At 43.3% G+C, this 23034-nt stretch overlaps 1 protein-coding gene across 1 annotated transcript in view; it reads left to right on the top strand.

Moving 5' to 3' along the window:
• Positions 1 to 23034, top strand: part of LOC147727391 (coiled-coil domain-containing protein 171-like) — a 1936181-nt gene that overhangs the window by 574951 nt on the left and 1338196 nt on the right. Inside the window, exon 8 of the mRNA XM_086963620.1 lies at positions 10914 to 11032. Within this exon, the coding sequence (XP_086819746.1) occupies positions 10914 to 11032 (119 nt within the window). The remainder of the gene's footprint in view (positions 1 to 10913; positions 11033 to 23034) is intronic.

Here is a 23034-nt window from a genome sequence, read left to right as displayed (position 1 = left end):
CATGTTTTTTTGATTAGCTGGTGGACCAGACATTTGGACACAACAGAGGGTACACACTATTAACATGTACATGGCAGCTGGCATCCCCTTGACTATTAGTTGATATCTAGAGATGCGGGACCCTGTGTCGGGGAGGTTGAGCACTTGGCCCGTACACTGTCAGGTCTTACACCTGTGCTAATGTCAACCCAGACGGGTCTCTCTCTGGAGGCTTCACCCGGAAACTCTACTGTGGAGGAAATCTGAGCAGACATAAATAATTATTTTGGAACTATTATTGTCACAGTCATCTCTATTTACACTGTGTGGGAGATGTTTAAGGTTACTATATGTGGTCACTATTTGGCTAAATGTAATGGGGTGTTAAGCTCTCTTAGATCTCACCTTTCATGAATTGAGACTGACATTAGAATGCTGGAACACGCATTGGCACAGGGGGCTAGTCTTCAGATATTAGTGAAAATTAAGGATAAGATTGCAGAATACTATGAGGTAGTGGTGAAAAAGTGCAAATAAATGGATAAATACGCAGTAACTAGGTCATATGGGGAGGGAGCCAGCCTGGCAGGGCAATTCTGTCTATGCTAAAGAAACAGCAGGCTACAAACACAGTGATGGAGGTTGAAAATGCACAGGGCCAGCTCTATATTGCGGCTGACCAGAATCTAGTGTTTTTACCACGTACTTTCAAGCACTGTATTTTGTTGCCAGGCAACAGTCAGACCTGTCCATCCAATCATATTTGGAGGATACTGCATTGGTCTGGCTTGGGGATTCCCACTGTTTTTTTCTAGAAAAATCCTTCACACTCAGTGAGGTAATGAAGATACTGGGGGATTTCCCATGGGCAAAGCTCCTGGCTCAGTTGGACTCCCAACTGAATTTTATAAAAGATATGCTGACTAAAAGATATGCTAAGGAGCTGGCCCCACATCTTTAAGGAGTCTTGGAAGAGGCACAACAGCACAACGTCTGCCATCTACTGTTTGTGAAACTGTGATAATAGTGCTGTTGAAACCTGATAAACCAGCCCAGAGGTGCAATTCATATTGGAAACTCTCCCTTTTAAATTATGATGTCAAAATTTGGACCACATTGATTGCAAAGAGATCAACTGGGCGCTCAACTACGCAGAACTTGCGCACCATTCGCCACCCTGCAGGATGTGAACCCAGACCTGAATACTGCTGCTGTATTTTTAGATGCCTCTAAGGCATGTGACTCTCTGAATTGGGAGTATCTATTTGATATCCTGGCTCATAAGGGGTTGCTGAGGCAATATATAGACTCTATACAGCTCTAAATGCTCTATACAATCCCCATACCCAAAGTACGCATCAAAGGCACCCTTACGGAACCATTTGTGGTCTCCTGTGGTATGCGGCAGGTATGCCCACTCTTCCCCTCCTTTTTACACTAGCTATGAAACCCCTAGCTGCTAAACTCAGACAAAACTACTCTGAATTTGCGCTGAGATGCACTAGTTGCCCCAACTTCATCAGCTCAATAAGCAGATGATATGACCCTGTATATCAGTGACCCATATCGCTGTCATGATGTGATTATGAGGGAGCATCTCCTTTTTGGGAACATGTCCGGGGTGTTCATTAACTGCAATAAATCACAGATTTTCCCCCTCACAAATAGTTTAGTATGCTTCCCACTAGAGTTTCCCCTGGAGTGGTGCATGAGCATCCTCAGATACTTGGGCATATGGATTCACAGAGGAGGGGAAGTCTTTATAGGGGAAAACTATGGTGCACCCATTATTAACACACCCGACCAAATAAACCGCTGGATCACTCGCCCTCTGTCCTTAGCTGGACTTATCAGTCTTATTAAAATGGTGATTCTCCCAGAACTTTTATATTTGTTTATCAATTTTCCACTGCTTCTGAATGAGGTCTTTTTTTGCACTCTTAAAAAATTCAATTGGGGAGATTGACTTGGGCAGGCCGGCAACCTTGAATTAGCTAGGAAAATCTTGCTCTTCCCTTCCACGGTGTGCGGTTTGAAGTCCCCAATTTTGAGTAATACTATCGGAGTGCCCAAGTGCATTTTGATTTTTAGTGGCATAAAGCAACACCCCACCTGCCACACTTAGCGTTGACAAAGATAGCATGGTCCCACACAATTGCCCTCTCTTATTGTGAGCCCGCCCTTCCACCACACATGAGATGTGTCTACTGCTGAATGCACAATCGGAGCCTGGGACAGGCTGTGTGAGGACAGGACCTGGATGTATCTATTCTCCTGCCCTTCCCCTGATGCATCAATCCCTACTCCAACTCAATCACAAACTCACCACAGTAACACAGCTGCACAACAAAGGCATAGTGACATTGAGGGACATCTATAGAGAAGGGCATTTCCTTACACCAGAGGAGTACAAGGGGATCAGCCCTGCATGCTGCTGGAAATATCACTTATTACAGATTCCACAGCAGTGGTAGTGGGTTGCTTCTGGAGTTCTAGGCGGAGCCAGCTCTACTTCACATGCTATCGACCTTGCTGGAGGCCACCTCTAGTGCACATCTGATTTCTAAGCTATATAGTGTTTACCACTCATGAAGAGGTGCCTCCTCAGATGAATCGGGAATGAGTAGGGTTGGAGGAGGAGATGGGTCAAAGCCTCTCAGATGAAGAATAGAATTTCATATGGAGCTGGCCTCTTCGAATAGTAGACTCAGTATTATTCATTTTGAATATATACACTGAGGGTGTATTTTAACGGCGCCAGATGTGGAGCCCTAAATGCTGGGCTTTGCATCTGGCTTGGCAATGCCAAGTGATCCAACAATTCTAGACTGAGGTGATGTTGGCTGTGTCTATCGTGGTATTATGTGAGATACAAATGGATGCGGTCACTGTGCTACTTGGATGGGTAAAAAACATTGAGACACTGCATAGGAAATTCCTTGTGCTCTGACTTTTATTAGCTAAGAGGCAGGTAGCGTGCTGCTGGGGAAGAGACTGGACTCCCAAATTAAAACAGTAGCTATCAGATCTCATCTGCTGCAATGAAAAGCTGGAACTGCATGCTGATCTCTTGCCTCTGACATCCCAACTTAGGCACAGATGGACCCCCCTTAAGCCTTATCTACTGCTGCAAGTGAAGAGCACCATGGCGACATCGACACCAACCAATGGTAATGGCTCTTAAGTTTGCAGCCGGCTGTTGGGAGACGTAGGATCTCCCATTGAGTACTGTTTATAAGTTTCTGATGCTGTCATTTTTTTCAATGTACCGCATACTTATGAATCATTGCCATATTATGGTGCAATGTTCTGTACAGTTGATATTGCAAGATGTCACTGTGTTGTTTTTAGGTCTTACGACCTGCGGTGCACTGCGTAGCAGTACTCACGCAAGTCGCGTGAGCAATAGTAATCAAAAAATGGGGATTGTGAGCTGACCTAGGAATCGCACACGCTCGTGCATGTGCGTTTCCTTTTCAGCTCCCCCATTGGCTTTGCGTGCGTCTTCTTGTAAAAGACTGCACGCATTTGGCCAGAAGCACGCGCATAGCTCCTTCCATGGCCTATTGGTGTCTATTACGCGCACCAAGCGCGTAATCGACACCAATAGGCCGTGGGAGGAGCTATGATTGTGCCCACATAGGCGTGACGTGCGCCACTTGTTTTTAATCACTTTTATGTGGACGTGCGCTGCGCTTTGAGCACGGCACAGACTTTCATGTTTGTGGGCGCTGCGCTTTGTTTGTGCACGGCACCCCCTTTCGGGTGTGTTTTTTTTAATCACTAATGCAGACAGGCGTCGCGCTTCATTTAAGCACGGCGCCCGCCGTTATGGATATTTAACTAAAATACTCTTCCTTGACATTTGGGGATTCCACAAACGATGTTTTTCATGTTACCGGCATTTTCAAACAGTATGAACGAAGATGTGAAAATTGTACACAAAAACACAGGCACCTCCATTAGCAAGTTTGCCGTGAATTCCAAAGTAGATTGCAAAATAAATACTTTATGACTGCATTAACAAGACGGAGCTCACCTTACCATAGGTTGTTTGAGAGCGCTGAGCTGTATTTTTGTTTTTTGCCTGCAGATTGATATAGTGCAAACTCGACCCACAGGTATCGTAGCGCTTTACAGGAGCACCACTTGCTTTAGTTACTCAAGGACACACTTATTTTTGGTAGGCATGGGAAATAAATTGATTTTCCCAGAATCACATGATGTTGAGCCAACACGAGGCTCGAACCTAGTTCCTCAGCTCCAGAGTCGGCAGCACTGGCAGTTAGGCCGCATCCTGTCAATTGTACACTGCTATGCCAAAGACAGGCCCACCCGAGTACCATCCGCTGCTAAATTACCGTTACCTTGCATGCACAATTTTCCTCTTTGATTGTCATCTGGCTCGGATAAGTTATGAAAAACTGGCAAATTAATTATCGCCTGCATACACAGTGCATCTATATTGCACCTGTTTTTGCGCAACTTTTAATAAATAATAAAGATATACCCCCAGATTCATGATTGTCATGTTTTGCGAGTCCTTAATAGTGATTATTAAGGAATCGCTATTAAAGACTCGCAAAACGGGATTCATGTAGAAATCGCATTATTTTTAGCGATTTCTACTGCTTCCTTATTTGCGATTAGCTAATTGCTAATCGCAAATAGGGAATGGCTTTCCCCTTCATTCCAAAGGCCCATAGGAATGAATGGGGTGTCATTCCTTATTTGCGATTAGCAATTAGCTTATCGCAAATGTGCCGCAGTTTCAAGGGTGCCAAGGTGTCCAAAGGACACCCTGTTGCACCCCATAAAAGGGAATGTACACTGGTGTTGCGCACACACATGTCCAAAGGACATGTGTGTGTGTAACATACAATGTAGAAGAATGCACTAAAGTGCATTTTTCGAAGTTTTCGCTATTTCCCACATAGTCAGACTTCGCAGTAAATAGATTGCGAATTCGCAATTTTTAAATGGTTCATGAATTGCATTTAAGGAATCTCAAATTGAGATTCCTTAAATGCGATTCATCGCAATTTAGCAATTTCTATAATTGCGATTTTTGCATTTGGGATGATGAATCCCAAATGCAAAAATAGCACTCGCAAAGGGCCAGATTCTCAGTAAAGCCTAGAGCAGACATGATTTATAATTGACCGGTTTATTTTGGCTGTAATGTTGTGCAGTTTCATCGTTGCATTTTCGGTGCTGCTCATTCAGCCCCTGGACTGCAGTGCAGTTTAACGTTTATTTCTTTCGAGGCTGCAGAGCTCCTGATGGGCTTAAAGTTAAAGTGACATCTACAATAAGCTTTGGGGGTAAGGGTGAGAGCATAAAATAAAAGCTTTCAGTCGTTATTCCGTGGAGTTTTCCACCTGTATCACAGATGCAGAAATAATACACGCAGAAGCCCTGTTCCAAGACTTTATTAAGGAAAGCCCCTTGCTAATCCCTGGGCTTGGGCCGTCTGCAGAGTGCGCACTAGTAATGAGAGGGCGAGTGATAGAACGGCCTGGCTCTGTGTGTTTCTTCCATTACCAGCACTGTGAGAAGGTGACTTGGGCTGCAGACCCTCTGCGCGTCACAGCTAAGCATGGGCGAATTTTGCGAATCTCGCGTTCGCGAATTTTGCGGATTTGCGAACTCGCAATCCGCAAAATCCGCGAATTCTCGCGAATTTGCGGATTTTTTTTTGTGTTTGCGCGGGTTTCTGCCAGTTCGCGAGGGTTTTGTACAATGTCGCAAATTGCGAACTTACCTGTCGGGTCGCAAGTTTCGCGAACTTGTTGTTTCTACGTGTCCAGCCTGTTTGGGACACTCTTCTTCATCACTGCCACTCTCTGTCACCACTGCCACTCTCTGACTACTCATGCCACCCTCTGGCCCACCCATGCCACCCTCTGTTTCATCACAGCACCCTCTGGTTGTCCAGTCAGTGTACATTATTGTGGCAACGCAAGCACACCTTCCCTGCCTCAAGTGACCTGAATTAATTTGGGGCTGATTAATGTGTCACAGAATATTTTTTTAGCTGGCACCTGCTTCCTTAGTGCTTCCTGATTAGTGATCTTTTGCACTTGCTAAGTGCTTTCATTGTTGCAAAATTAGTTACAACACCTGCCCTGCCCCAACTGACAATAATGAATTAGGGGCTGATTAATGGATTTGAACTTCCAGCCTGGCTCCTGCTTGTCTCCCTTAGCTGTAATTCAGGACCTTTGTGGCATATGTGTAACTATTCTGAGGTTCAGAGCAGGGTCACATAATAGTTGCAACTGGCAACTGAACTCTGGAGGGGCCCCTCAGGAAGCACTACAGGAAATGGCTACTAATGATGAGCCTGAACTTTTGAACCTGGTAAGTAGTTTCAGTTTTGCTAAGATCGTATTTCTGCAATTTTGCACTTATTCGCGGGGCGCGAAGTTGTACTGGGAAGCCGCGAACTCACGCGAACAGTGCGAGCAAAATCCGCTGCTCGCGGATTTGCGGATTTTGCGGGAGATTCGCGAATCTCACGGATTGCGAATTTACCGAAAATCCGCAAAATCCGCGAGCGAAACGGATTTTCCGCCCATGCTTAGTCACAGCGCACACAAGGGACTCTCCATTTCCGGATAATTATGTAATTACTGTCGCTCACCACATGAAACTTTGAGCTCCATGTGGCAGTCCATGTCGACCTGGGCGTGGGGAGGGGGTGGCAGGCATGTGTACCCCCTGCACATGTATGTGTTTTCTTTGGGGGGGTGATTAGAATGAGTACATAGCAGGTGAGGCAGTGTGCGTGCATGTGTGACTGTGAGTGTGTGCGCAAGTCTCAGTACGGATCTACGGTGTCTAAGTGACAGTCACTATGTCATTATGTGAGTGTGTGGCTAAATGTGCTTGTCTGATATAGGTTGGTTCGTGTGTGACGGTATGTGTGTGTGTATATGTAGCTCGTATGCGTGTTGAGTGAGTAACCGTGTAGGTTTACTCGGCTGGTTTACAGTAAAAGACGTGCCACTGAGACAATGAAAGTGAATATAAAAAAACTTGTTGTCACAATATATCCCATTCCCGATTTTCGCAAACATGGTGATGTGTGTAATTTTCTGTAATCAGCCGGCACTGAGGAAAAACGAAACTATAGAGCCGGGTGTGTTGCTATAAACCGTTACGTCCGCGAACCACAATTAAGTGACTGGATTTCAGGTGCTACTGGAGTGACCAAACTTGTGCTCTTGGGCGTAATATCTTCATGTTCGCCCATTACTCATAGGCACCTTCCATATGGCGTTTACACACCACTAGTGCACTGCACACACCCCCACACAAGTGCTAGTTACCCAGCGCAAATGCTCTGAGTATGAGGTACCCAGGGAAGTTCTCGTTCTGTGGGGTACACCCCCTCAGAGTGCATCTGCTAAAAGCAGCAGCTAGGAGAAGGCAGTAGTCAGGGGGAGGGCGCTAATCTCAGTGACTCACTTGGTGCTGGACCCCGGGCTTCTCTTCCTTTCCCTCTCTTTTGCCCTTTATCCCTCTTCCTTTCTCTCCCCCCTCCCTTTCATGCTTCCTCTCTCTCTCTCTCTCTCCCCCTCCCTCTCATGCTTCTTCTCTCTCCCTCACTCTCTCTGCAAGACAAGGCAACAGTCTCAAAAGCATTTCACGTTACTGAAGTTTGAGCTATTGGTGTTGCATTATTTTAGCAATGCTAATAGCTCAAACTTTAATAATGCGAGACCTATTGCATTGCAAATGTTTGTTATTTAAGCTACTAATAAAACCTCAAAAAAGCTGGAATAGGGCATACTCTCCCTATAGAAAGTACGACCGAACTATGACTACACTATGGCGCGCGTGTGTGCATGGGTGTGTGTGTGTGTGTGTGTGTGTGTATATATTTAAATATATTATTGATTTAGATATTTCATTTAAAGTATTTGATCATTAAAACATTTGTTCTGGTGGCAATACATTGAAACTTTCACCTTCTCCGTACTCACTTAACGGTATTTTAAAAAAAAAATTTTTTTTAATTAAAACCTTTATTGTACAGTTCAATAAAATTACAAGCACAGGCCAACAACTGCATGGGCCTGCCGCAACACAAGAATAAGATCCAATGCAATATCTAACGACCCAGCTCTTCAGCCGACAACCCTGAGGTCCGGCAGCAAATCAGGATAAACATTGTATTGAACTTACAGCACGTTGCAGAATAAGACAAAGGTTATAGTGAATAGTCACAGATCAATTTAAAGGGAATGACCGAGACGCCTGCGCTAGTAAACACAAAACAGGATATACGACAAAGCGAACTATAACCCAACGCAGCCGTCTGCACACAGACCCCGCCCACCCATTAACACCAGGATAGAAAAGGAAGTACGGTTACCAGATACTGGAAGAAATACATTCAGGATAATTCGCCCACGTTATGCATATAGAAGAGACCAAAAGAAAATAAAAAGACAGAGAAATCGTAAAAGAGGAACACAGACAAAATAATAAACCCATCCCCCCACCCTGCACCCCTGCATATGGCTTTCGCCTAACCCCAACCAGCAGTGTGCCTGTCGCCCCAGCTAACTAAGTTCTAAAAGAAGAAAAGAGAAAGAGTGAAGGAGGATAGTTCCAAACAGGCTCCCGGTCCTCTTCCCCCCGCCAGAAACAGTGACCCCTGGAATAAAGCAGTAGTCTAACCAATGGTACAAAAAAACAGATCAGGGGAGCACTTGAAAACACCACCCGGCCTCTCGTGTGCCCAACAGTATAAATCCCACTTCCAGGAGGACCCTAATACTAAGCCTAGGCCATACGTCTCAGCCCTGACCCTTCCGCACCTTCATAGGAACCCCTCCTGGTAGAACCACTGAGTCGACAAATGCAGCCGCATGCCAAGAGAGTTCAAAAAATGAGTGTCCAAGACAAATCCAAAACCTAGGATCCTGAACCACGCTAACGGCAGCGAAACTCTCCCTCAACGGAAGGCAGTCACGATGTTGCTTCCTCCACAGCCACACTGCAGCCATGGGGGAACAGGATGAAGAGAAGGCACCAATACAGTCAGCGACAGGAAACTCAAGGAAAGAAACGTCAATCAAGTCTCGAACCCGCAATAGAGACGATGCACATTGCAGAACGTTCAAAGCATTAGGGTCACAATCTTCCGATACACTGTCCAAGGGCTCCAAACACTCTTGTCGCGCAGGGCCCTCATTGGGAAACAACATGGCGGTCTCGGGTGTCGTTGCCGGGCGCAGGTCATGTAGCAAAGCATGGTCCGGTCCCGCAAATCCTTTATCCATTAAGCCCGCAATCATTCCACACATCAGGGCATCCATACGAGCTTGAAACTCCCTGATGGCTGCCATTACTGTTGCAAGTGACGGCTCACGCTCCGTCCGGTTCATCACTCCAGTCACAGATACGAACATTTACGTACCCTCCAGAGACCCCGGGCTCTCCGGGGGAAGCGGGCAATGGCAGTGCGGACGGCTTTAGAGGGTGGCAGCACACTTCCTACGGCTGCAAACAGTACCCCGCTGCCGCAGGCGGAGACCCCGGCCACCGAGCCCCGGTGGGGGCCAAACCGGGTCCACGGGACGAGGACCTCCGCCCACAGCCTCAGTATTGCAGCTGCACTCCTCTCACCAAAGTTGAACACTCCAAAGTGATTGCCGTCGAAATTGGGCTTACAATACTTCCACCGCTGAAGACCGGACCCTAGTCGCGGCTGGCGTCCGATGTTGTTCAACTGCAGCCCGGCCAGACCAAAACTCGAGACCCCGGCTCTCCAGCTGAACTAGGCCTCAAACTTCAACTCGACATAACTTCGTCAAATCAGCGAATTAAGTTTCCGGGATAGCACCATCGGAGCATACATAGATTCGTACACCTTGAGGTCGGGCGCTAAATCAGGATTTTCATCAGGATCATCTGGCGGGGGACGGAGGTCGACGGAGCCGGGAGCCTTAGCAGCCATCTTGTTTGCAAGCGTAGCTCTTCCTCCTCACTTAACGGTAGTACATATTTTCATTTAAACCGATATTTGCCACTGCCAGTTTTTCCCATGGTCTAAAACATGTAAGGTGGAAGCAAGAGTATGTATTCTTGATCAAACAGGGCTCTTCGTCATTATAGGTCAAGGACTGTTGATCACCATATGCACAACCATCTGTTTATTGCCTTTGGAGTCTGATCTAAAGACATTAACATTAATAAACCAATGGATCTCTCTAGTTAGCCATCTATGTGAAAAGTATTAAAAGGAAATCAATAAATCCCATCCCGAGGGCAAAATTTGACTTTATACTAGTGGGAGAGTTGCTACAATATCTTTTCTGAGAAGTGTGCCTACAGAAGCAATCTTTAAGGCAGCAACTTAGGCTTCTCTTCAACCATTTTGAAATGTTATTACCTAAGTTCATATTTGCAGCCTAGCTTATCTATGGGCAGCATACATTCTTTTTGCTCTTTGAGGACTGTTTATCCAAATGTGTTAAGTGATGCTGTGGAAATCTTTGAAGGATAAATATTCCAGGAAGAAAATACTATTCATTAGGTGAAAATCTTATGTTGTGTTGATAACATCTGTTTTCGATAGGTGTTTTTATCTGAAGAGATGTAATTTCATTCACAGGCCTGCCTCCCTTGCATTACTTCAAGAATTTCAGAGTTTCTCTTGGACTTGAATGCCTGGAAAATGAGGGGATAGGGATGCATACCACTCCATTTGGGTGTTGTCACATCCGTTTGGGGCTATACAGTACAATTATGACATAATGTGGTACTTTCCCTTGCTGTTGCAGTGTAACAAATGTTTCTTGGATCCAAGAACAGTAGCTTTGGCATTACAAAAATAAAGGATTTGCATAGTGAATCAAGTTTCCTTGAAATCCATCCTTACCACAGCATGTATTTTTCTTGTTCTATATTTTCTTTAGGTGTTTCATTACCAGTACACCAAGGATCAGATCCACCTCTGTGCATGACAGCACTTCTTGATGCATTAGGTGAATCCATGTCTCTTTCACAGAACCAGCTGAGACGAATGGACAATGAGGTAACACATGCACTCTTTAACTTCTCGCCTATCATTGTTATAGTTATACGAATACTGGAACTGTGATGACAATGAAAATGGTGCTATGCCCCTATAATCAAGGCCGTTGTATTCTATCCATTGCTTCAACATTCTTGTTTAGTTCTATTATTGTTTTTAAATGTTACCTCAAAATGTGTACCTGTCTGCATATCACACTCTAAAATAGAACCATCATATGGATTTTGGGGGCCTTGGCTCAGACAAATCCTTAGCCCTCTTTATGGAACATTTAAACCGTCCTAGGCATGCACGCTCTATGCTCACGAGCCAATCTACCCCCCAGACCACCACCTTTCATCTGATCTGACAACCTTTTCCCAGCTAAACCTTCATCAGGGAAGCCACAGACTCCATCAGGAAGGCATTTGTCATCTATATTACATATTACTACAGTAAGCTAGCAGGAAAGAAGTACTATTTGACATTCTTGACAACATGAAGGTCAAACATTGTTTTGAACTGTCCCAGACCAAGGTCAACTTTATCAATGTAGTCTTTATTGCCATGCTTTCTTCCAAATATCACTGGGTTGGTCAGATCATGTTACTGTCTTAATTATTATCCCCTGACATCAAACACTCACCTCTGTCACCCCAAAATACCCTGCCGCAGCACTGCTTGTTCATAAAAACTCTGAAGACTCATCCTACTAATCACAACTGACTTCAAAGTTGATGTCAGATTCCTCCTAAACTTAGCGACCTTCATCATGAAAGGCAGTTCAACACTCACACTCCATTTACTGTAGGGTGCAATTAGTTAACTGTTTCCTCAATGTCCTATGTGTGGTTGCAGTGTGTAGATTATTGTAATTAATGAGGAAAACAGGTCAGGGGGTTGCTTGTTTTTGCTATGTGGTGGGAGCTAATCTTTGGTTCAAGGAATTGTGATCTCTTCAGGGAATTCCAAATTATGCCTAACACTTGTTTCTAGCGTTCTTGGGTTATCAGTGTTGTTCCTTCTGCATTTCAAGATGAGCCACTCGGTTGTCCGATGTTTTGGATTTTGTGTATTCTATCACATTTTGGTGGTCAGATGATGATTTCTGTCAGCTGGTAGTCCATTTGCTAATCAGCGACAATTGTGGTCTGTGTGAGGAAAAGTATAGTGTGTCTACATGGTGGTCCTCTCCTGCTGCTGAAATTTGGTTAACTGTAGTAACTGGCAGGGGATACAGGGAATCAGGAAACTCCTTCTGCTAGTGAGATAGGATCTTAGGTATGTAGCTAGTGGTTGGTATGGAAAGTCTGTGTCCTTTTCCTTTTTTGGATTTAATTTGGTAGTCAGGGAAAAATTATGACACAATAGACCATCACAAGAGAAAAGATCAGGAGGTGTGATTAGGTTTTCTTACACATGTTTATTTGACTTCCATTTACCTTGAGCTGGGTAACATAGGGGAAGTAGCTCAAGTTGTTACTTGTTGGTGATGTTCTTTGTGAAGAGGGGAAGAGTTGTTTAGACCACAGAACAGAAAATAAAACAAAACTATTGAGGAAGAGGTGCACTCTAAGCTCTCTTGTCCCTCATTCAAATATAGATTACGAGTTTGATACTGAAACATATGTGCTGCAAGAAATAGACTCCAGAGAATATCTCTTGGTTTGGGATTCCTAAGGATATATCAGGAGGTGTGCTAAAAATACTTCTTTTTTGTGTTTACTGACTGAAGTATGGCATCAAATCCTCATTTCATTCTTCGTAGTCAATAACTGGACGAAAATCAGACAAGACAGATGCCAACCTAATTTCCCTGCCCTCCTCAATTTATTCCTCAGAGACACATTCTAGTACATAACTGAGAATAATGGTATAAAATAGTTAAGTAGATTTGCATTTCCTCTGCAAACTAATTCTCCTTAATGCCTGTTTCCATAACAACAGTTTATGGAACACTCAACTGAACTCACAGGTCAGAAGTTCAGCACACAATGTTGCAAATACAAACAGCAAGTGTGCTTGATTTTCCAAAATATGAGCTTATCCTATCTAATGTACCTTTCAAACATTTTTTACTAACCAACAAGAAACATGCTTTTCAAAGACAGAAGAATTCACCCTAATTATGGGTATATAATGTTCTTAAACATACTTCAACTACACACAAGTTTCAGTGCATCCAGACTTCTCTTCAAGATGCTTTGAGTGTGGATTGTGGGACACAGCTATGTTTTCTGGTGCAAATGGTATGCTGAACACACCCTGTGGCGTGTTTTAAGTTGGTAAATTAATTCCTCTTCAATCCGGAGGTCCCCTAGGAGTCAACTAGCCCACCAGGTACCTCCAGTAAGCGCCACAGAGCTGTGTTGCAGAGTGTTGTAAAAAGGGGCGTGGCCTCTGAATACCTCTTTGCAACGCAGCTCTCTGGCACATACTGGAGGTATCTGGTGAGCTAGTTGGCCCCCAGGGGACCGCAGCATTGAAGAGGAACTAATTCCCCATCTTAAAACGCGCCGCAGGGTGTGTTTGCACACATGTCACTGCAGGCCCCGCCCCCTTCCTTCACCATTGTACAAATATTCCTCTAAAATCAGTTGTATTACAAATTCCGATTTACTCACCTGTTATCCGGAGATTACTCAGTACTGCATCTTTTCGCCCAGCACTGACCCTGAAAAGTAATTCTAAGCGTACTTACCAGTAACTTGTATTTCCTTCCATAGGAATCCATTGTGCGGTTTACAGCAGAAAAGTTTCCAAGTGTCGATTTTTTAAACGTACAAATATTCCTCTAAAATCAGCCCTGTAATTCCGATTTACTCATCTGTTGAGAGAAGCCAGTGCTGCATGTTTTAGCCCAGCATTGACCCTGAAAAGCAATTCTAAGTGAACTTACCAGTAATTTGTATTTTCACAAACTAAAAATATTCCTTAAAAATTGCCTGTATGACTTAAATGCATTCTTTCAATGGTTTTGTACGAGTGAAATGTCCAACTAACTATAACACCCCTAAAACCTATGTTTTTTTCAGTGAATATATACATATACATACATATATAAACATATATATAATCTACATATCGATATAAATACAAACATAAATGCATGCATACATATACATATATGCATATTATGAACATGAAAGTTTGAAAAACACTAATAAAAGCAAAGCTAAAAAGCCACCTAATTACAAACATAATTGCTTTAACTTCAACGAGGGCGAGACCTATTGCCTTTTCAATGCTTGTTTACTTTGGTTCCATGAAGAAGGCATTCAGATGTGTCGCACATTTGCCATAAATTCTGAATGTTAGCACTCTAGACGCTCATTAGATCACAGTAGTAAAGCTACTGCTCACCAGGGATGTATGCTGCTGGTATTCAAAGTGCATGTTTCAGTCTGCCTGTCAGAATTTTTTAATGAAATAGAAGAGGATTTGAGAAGTCAAAGTGTGCCCTAATTTTTCTTTCTGCAGAACTAATCATAATTTCTATGGCAAAATGAATCCCCTCACTGTGTTCCTATGCAAATTAAATGTTTTAAGTGTTACCACTTTATTCCATCAAGATGGCTTCAGGAGTGCCATACATTTGTCATAAGTAAGACTGTTAGTGCTCTAGTTGTTCATTAGAACACACTGGGACATTCTGTCATTGGGCTATACTTGGGCTACATCTGGGTGATATTTGTGCTACATTTGGGTTCTTTTGTCTCTGGTGGCCTTCTTGGGAAACTTATTTGTTATGAAGCTTCCTAATTTCCTCATTTACTACAGCCTGTTCAGTAGGAAATACTTTCAGTTTTTTATGTTGATTCCATCAAGAAGGCATTCAGATGTGTCACACATTTGCCATAAATTCTGAATGTTAGCACTCTAGTTGCTTATTAGATCACTGTAGTAAAGCTCCTGCTCACTGGGGAAGTCTGCAGCTGGTATTGAAAGTGCATGTTTCAGTCTACATGTCAGAATTTTTTGATGAAATAGAAGAGGATTTGAGAAGTCACTCAAAATGTACCCTCATTATTTTCTTTCTGCAGCACTAATCATACTTTCTACTGCAAAATGAACCCCCTCATGTTGTTCCTTTTTAAATTAAATGTTTAAAAGTTACCAATCAAGATGGCTTCAGGTGTGCCATACGCTTGTCATAAGTAGGACTGTTAGCGCTCTAGTTGTCCTTTAGAACACTCTGGGAAGCTACAGTAGAACACAAAGGAATCCACTGACAGTCTCTGCCCTTGTTGGATGTTCATGTTTTACTGAGAATGCCAGAATTCATTCTCACATGACTGAGAAAGATAATGTGAATTTACGGAAAATATGCTCTCAGTTTAGCTTATAGATCATCTTCCAAACCTCTGTGGGAAAAGCATGAGAAAATAGTTTTCTCTCAAACATGATTCATGATATCCCAGCAGAACGCTTTTTCACATGGTAAAATCACCTTAGAACACACCACAATTCCTAAAATGAGTATGGTACCATCAACAAATTATTTATAATGTAAATCAAGTCTTAAAACCTTCTAGTAACTGCAGTGCTTTTTAATGAGGTGCTATCATGTATATTGATCCCAAGATGGCTGCCAACACTTCTTGGATGAAGTGCTGACAGACAATCAGATCTCACGATGAGATGAAGAGGTGTAGCGCCATGGCTAGGGCGACTGACTCCGGAATCTGGGGATGACGGTTCGATCCCCGGAACCGGGGGCAGATTAGCCCAGCACCATGTGACTCTGGGCAATAGCTTGCTTAATCTTCCCAACGACCCCCAGCTCCTAGAGACCCTTGCGGGTGATTGTGCACTTTACAAATGTGGATTGTTTGTTATGTGTAGTTAGGCTCCAGCCAGATATATATGTATTTTTTCCTTTAATATCTAAAAAAAAGCTACTGAACAGATTTACACCATTTAACAAAAAGGCACGACTCTCAACCAAGGTCTACCTTTCTGCTAAATTTGGTGTAATTCTGTTAAGCAGTTCGTGCTGTAGCTGCCATTAAAGGTTCCTAAGGAAAATTGCATGTTTTGGGACCCCCCTTTCTTCCCGGCCCCCGCTTGATGAATCACCCTGAGACGTTCAGGATCGGAGCAGACCGGAGCGCCCCACCAGTTTTGAAAATTTCGCAAAGATTCATCAACTGGCGCCAAAGTTATTCCAAATAGAATGTTGCTGATTTCCTATGGAAAGTAGGCCCTAACTACTCAATTCAATTCAAAATAGCTTTATTCGATTTCGATTAAAAGAAAATCACAAAAGCACAAGTAAACATACATTTAAAACGTAAGTTACATAACCATTAAAAAGCGAGGGATCATTAGAAAGCAAAAATGCAGAAAAGCAGTGTATTAAAGCACAATATTCGAGCAGAATTAGTTCATTATTTGATGTTCTAATGTTCAATATATAAGAAGAAAAAAGGGCGGAAGCACAAGCAACTAAAACCATTTAAAAACATGTAAACACTAAAATCCAAGGCGAAATGGTTATAAATAATTACACTATATTAAATCAATTCATTGGTATTCTATTTCTAATAGTGTTTTTTAGAAACATATACATCAAATTAAAAACATCTTCTTTCTAAAAATAGATACAGCTGAGTTGAAGGGCAGTATCCATTATTACCTCAACTCCCGGATCAAAACTGGTACCGCAAAATAAAAATTGCAATAAATGTAAGATTAATTTAAGATCTTTGTCCTTGACACCTCATGAGTAAAAACATAAAATCCCCATACATTGTATACTAATAGATGTTATGTGTCTATTTTTAGAAAGAAGATGTTTTTAATATAGTCCTGAGGAAGGTTTTCCAAACATCGAAGCACCGAAACGCGTCGACAAACTGTTTTTAATTGGTTACTTTTTATTATGTATTGAGAATCATGTATTGTATCTAATGAATATATGTATGTTGTTGTTCTGAAAAGAACCAGATAATTTTATTTTTACTTGTGATAAAGTGTTTATATTAAGTATACTGATGAACCTTTTTTTAATAAAAATTATTTGGATACATCTAATGTTATGATTTGGTTTAAATGCAATGTATGATGAGTTGGGGATATAATTGATTTAAATAGGTGTCATTGTTTACAAATTACATTAATGCTTTAAATTGTATTACACAGAAAGGAATTCTTTTTTGATTGCTAAATTCAGCCCTTGTTCGACCATGCCCAGTCCTTTTTTAAAACCGTATTGAAATTTTGAAAGTATGCCTGCATCTTCTGCCCATATGTGTAATCTATTTACAATAATCCTACTTGCCACCTTCATCAGGGTGTCCAGCAATGAGATCGGTCTATAGCATTTTGGATCATTTTGTTCTCCCTTCTTAAATATTGGAACCACGATGGCCTCTTGCCATGTCGTGGGGAACCCAGTTTCATTATAGGTATTTAGAACATTTGTCAAGAGGGGCGCCCACATCGTAACATCATGTTTATATATGTCTACTGGAACCCCATCCGGCCCAGCCGCTTTTTCAGCAGTGCTCTCTGCTATTGCAAGTTCTAATTCAGAGAGTGAAAAGGCAATTGCTATTGGAAATAATCCATGAGCACTGTTCCCCATCTCCCCGGGGTTTCATAGTTTGAACTCGCTAATGATGCATCTTCTTTGTACAATTCTGTAAAATAGTTTACCCACGTTCCCTCGTCTATGGCCACTTCGATGCTGTCTGTTTTCCTGTCTATAAAAATGGGGCATTAACCGCTTTACAAAATCCTGTACTGTCTTTTAACTGGCATGCTTGGTGTAAGGCCTCCCAAGCCTCCTACTTTAATTCCTTCTTGCGGTTTTTTATCGCTCTATAGTACATAGATCTGGCCTCTTTTATATCCTGAATATTCTTGGGTTTACACTTAAGTATTCTCTTTAAGTGCGAGTGAGTTTTACTACACTCCACATTAGGCCCTAACTATAATTACCTACTGGCGACCGCCAGTAGGTAATATATATATACCTACCAAGAGCCTGTGTGCACGAAACGCGTCTTTTTGCCCGAAAAATAAAAAATTATTGACAGTACCTGGTCGGTGTGACTCGATCTTTTCCTGATCCGGAGAAGCCTTGTGTATATATATATATATATATATATATATATATATATATATATATATATATATATATATATATATATATATATATATATATATATATATATATATATATAACACCATCTCCTTCCATCTAAGCAGATCAAGCAACACTGCAGGCTTCAAATTCAATTTATTCTTTATTTGGTCATGATGCGTTTCGGCGGTAAGCCTTCCTCAAATAGCGCAGTTCACAAAAAGTTTCATTGACAAAGTTCTTAAATGCTCCTCCCTCCACAATGGCAGGGCGCCCACCTGACCCTCGTTACCCTGCAGACCAACAGGCAGTTCAATGTTAAAACTACCTGTCCCATCATGCAGCATATCAGCAAACCCAGCAAATGTCACAGATGGCTGTGCCTTTCACATGAGTATTGGGTGGTTGTAGGAGGTACAGGCGGAAACCTCGATCCAAATTGCAGGGGAATAAACTGTCTTTGTCCCCTACTTCCACCCAACCTTTTCCACAGGGAAAAGTCCGGAAACGCAAGTGCAGTGATTGCGGCTCTCTATGCAGTCATGGACCACCAGCTGACAGCAGATTTTCTGGCTCCCGTGGATGGGCGGCGGGTCAGTACATTATGATACCTCGGAGGAAACAGTCCACTTGTTGCCAGTGTTCTCCACGACCGCTGCATGGAAGGGTCCTTTTTACGTGTCACAGGCATCACGCTACGAATATAAAACACCATCTCCTCCCATCTGAGCAGATCAAGGGACACAGCGGGGCTTCAAATTCAATTAATTCATGATTTGGGCATGCCATGTTTCGGCGGTAAGCCTTCCTCAAATGCCGCAGTTCACAAAAGGTTTCATTGACAAAGTTATTAAATGCACCTCCCTCCACAGTGGCAGGGCGCTCACCTGAGCCTCATTACCCCTCAGCTCAACAGGCAGTTCAATGTTAAAACTACCTGTCCCATCATGCAGCATATCGGCAAACCCAGCAACTGTCACAGATGGCTGTGCCTCTCACGTGAGTATTGGGTGTTTGTATGAGGCACAGGCGGAAACCTCAAGCACAATTGCAGGGGAATAAACTGTATTTGTCCCCTACTTCCAGCCAACCTTTTCCACAGGGCAAAGTCCAGAGAAGCAAGTGCAGTGATGGCACTAGATAGCATACCTAAACGTACAAGGGGAGTTAATCGTGAAAAAAGTCTCAGGATCCTTGAATCCAGATGAATTCTGAAATTAGACAGTAAGGTTCCCAGGACTTATTCGTGACAAATATTTGACCACACACATAGGTCAATAATTTCCTCTTATCCAAAATAGCTGTAGCAAACTGTCCTCATAAATGATGTAATCATTTAATTTTTTAATTTTAATTATTTGTTTTTCTTTAAATATTATTCACTTTCAATGGGAATACACATAACTACACTGTATAGGAATACAATTCCCAGCTGGGAACTACAGTGAGCATTACCCACAATTGTGGAGCCACTAAAGGGGATCACCAGTGGTCCCGAGTGCTGTGATCGTAATTTGTATCCTTTTCCCAAGAAAACACTACTTTGCACTGTTTAGAATTAAAAACATGCACCTTTCACTTTCCTCTCATACCCCATATCCATAAAACTCCCTTAGGATGACATCTGTTCCTCATTCCCAACTTGCATATAACAGTGAGAATGACAGTAATTCAATAACTGATACATATGGTTGTTAAGCATGGGCTGAAAATCCGTTCCGCTAGCGGAATGTGCACATTTTTGTCAATTTCGCGCTCCGCGAATAGCGCAAAATTGTCAAAGACTTTGCAATTCGCGAGTTGATGGATTTTTTTTGCTTGGTCGTCCTTCAAAAATACAATCTCGCGCATGCAGCGTTGACTTACCGTGATTCTGAGTTCGCCGAGTGGTTTTCCTCCCTGTTTGCGTGCGCTGCACCATTTTCGATCTTGCTGCGTGATCGCGCAAGACTTTTCGATTGCAAGTACGTCATTGCGTGATCGCGCAAGACTATTCGACCACGAGTCCATCATTGAGTCCCGCCATCTTGCAATGCGAGACTTTCAGAACGCGAATATGTCATAAGGGCCCGCAAACACGTATCCCAAGAGTAAACAATAGCGAATGCGATGCGCAGCTGACATCTGGCTGGAGATTTGAACAGCTCGCTTTCCCGAAATCGCAAAAATTGCAATTCTGCACAAGAAATCTATCGCTGGCAGCATAAACCTTCTGAAAATGATGATTTGGATCAGAATAACTCCTCAGATTGACATTTGGCTGCACTTTTTTTGTGCAAGTAGTGCATTTCTGGGGGGTTGGGAGGAAAGAAGTGCTCCAGAGTCTCAAACTTCCTGTTCCTGTCCAGCAGGCTCCCCCCAGTGCTTTTTCCATGTTCTGGTCACTTTTCATTTGGATCTGGAGCTGGAAGGATTACTCTTTGTGGCTGCTGCTGGATATTTGTACTTGAGGACTTTTTGTTTGGATCACTTTTGGAGTTGAAATTTTACAAGTAAGTTGGTGTTGTTTGTTTGGGGCATTGCAGTTGCTGCAACTACAATTTATAACATTTTTCACAACTTTAAAAAAAATATATTGTGGGTAGCCACGGTATCCAGTAGGCCCAGGGTTAGTCATGGATGCATGATACAACTGTTTCTGTGAGTTTTGTTGAACTTAAATATCATTGACGCCATGGATGGCATAGAATTGAATAGCTCACTGTTATATCTATGTGGATTTTTTTTTCATTTTTTGGTGTGCGTGTTAAAGCCACACTAGCCAGTAGGCCCAGGGGTAGTCAGTGGTGCATGGGCCAAGTCTTTCTGTGGGGTCTCTTTAAACATCATTTAGGACGTGGTTGGCATTGGATTGGGGTGATTTTTGTGTGTATTTCGATTTTGTGGATGTTGTTAGGGCCTTGTCCAGGAGGTGGGGGTTTAGGGGCCATTTTGAAGCTAGGCAGTTTGCTTTGTGCCATAGGCCTGCACCCAGTCTGCCTTGCTTTCATCCATTATGCCCAGGGGTACTCAGTGGTGCATGGGCCATGTCTTTCTGTGGGGTCTCTTGAATTTAAACATCATTTAGGGAATGGATGCCATTGGATTGGGGTGATTTTTGACTGTATTTCAATTTTGTGGGTGTTGTTGGGGCCTGGTCCAGGGCCTGGCCATGTGGTGGAGGGGGGGGCATATTGAGTCCAGGCAGTTTTTGCCATAGGCCGGCAAGCTTGCGGGCGAGTAGGCCTAGGGTTATGAATGGGTGCATGAAACAACTCTCTCTGTGTGGTCTCTTTTCTATTAATTTAAACATCCATTTTTGATTAGAATTGCAACTTTTATTTTGGGTCCTTCTGTTTTCGGGTGTGTTGTGTTAGTAATAATAAATGCCTAGTTGCATAATATTAATTGAAGCACGACTTTCTTTGCTTTTAGGTGCACAAAGACAGAGAACCAGGAATCATCCTCATCATTATCACTTGTTATAGTACCATGAAAAAGTCCTGCTGCAGTGTGTGCACAACTTCATGTGACATCGCGTGTGGTGGCCACAGACAACTTTGCAGCTCGTGCAACTGCGTCCTGCTGTTCTTTCTGACATCTGAAGAAGATTGGCCCAAAGAAAGGTGGCTGTAGCTCCTCTACCAAGAAAGTTGCCAGTGCCGTGCCAGTAAGAAGGAGCAGAAAAAGCAAGTGGCGCCACTTACCAAGGAGACTGGTGTGCCAACCAACACATTTTTTTTGGGGAAAAAAACTAAGCCTGCAGCTGCGGTGTCCGCCTGGGACCAAGCTGGGAGCAGCACCTCCGCTTCATTGGTCTCAGTGCCACCATGCCAAGTTAGGCCAAAGCCCATGAGTGCCGCAGACGCAGCCACTTTAATTGCTCTTTCACCATCGACCAGTGAGGTTGGCGTTGACTCATCGCAAAGTAGCATCCAATCAACGCAGGGTGTCACTCATCTGACGAGTGTTCAACCACAGCCGCAATGACAACCACAGGTGCAACAAGGAGAGGTGCAAGGAGAGGCGCATGGAGAGGCGCATGTAGAGGCGCATGGAGAGGCACAAGGAGAGACACAAGGAGAGGCACAACAGCCCACACTACTTGTTCCTCCAGAAGTAGGGGCACATCAGGAAATCAAGATTCATGCGGAGGTATCAGCCGAGCAAGCCACTCCTGATGATCCATTGTCTTCCAGATCCCCAGCAAGGAAAAGGTCAAGGAGGGATAGTACAACTTCTTCTTCAAGCCCCCTTCCTTTTGATGATCTAGATCTTGATTGGCACCCACCAATTCAGTCTGAGAGGGAGGCACGCCATGAGCCGACAATGCTAGGTAAAAGGAAGGTTCTCGCAAGGCTTTCAGTTATAGGTGATGACGAAGAAGTAAAATTGGTGCATTCTACTGCTGATGAACAGTCTGACGATGATGACCCAGTCATCACAGTCGTCACTCCAGCCCCAGCGGGCATGCAGCAGACAGACATTTTTACCCTATCCCGAACTGCTGCTGTCCAGGATGATGTGGGCGGCGTGGCACTGGTACCACCACCAACACAGGTAACTACTACACCAACACGACCTACAGCTTCCATATTTCAGAAGGGCCGGCAGGGACCTCCATCCTGATCGACCTCCATTACCTCAAGTAGTGGTGCTGTAAGTGCACAACAGGGTCAAATTCCACCACGCCCATCCTCCACTTCATCTGGCATTGAAAGTGGCACGTCCACCACCACCACCAGAAATCTCAACTTCCCAGTTTGGGACTTCTTTAGTATTAGCAAAAAGGCGGAAAACCATGTTATTTGTTCAATTTGTAAACAAGTAGTTAGTCGGGTTAAGATTGGTACCAACTATGGTACCGGAGGCCAGAGAGGTCATCTCCAAAAACACCACAGCATCCAGTGGGAGGCGCACCTAAGTAACATCTGGAAAGCCAAAAGTAGCAATC

Source organism: Lissotriton vulgaris, chromosome 3_1 (genome assembly GCF_964263255.1).
Source record: "Lissotriton vulgaris chromosome 3_1, aLisVul1.2, whole genome shotgun sequence".
NCBI lineage: Eukaryota > Metazoa > Chordata > Amphibia > Caudata > Salamandridae > Lissotriton > Lissotriton vulgaris.
The sequence above is the reverse complement of the archived record's forward strand: the minus strand, read 5'-3'. Positions and strand labels throughout refer to the sequence as shown.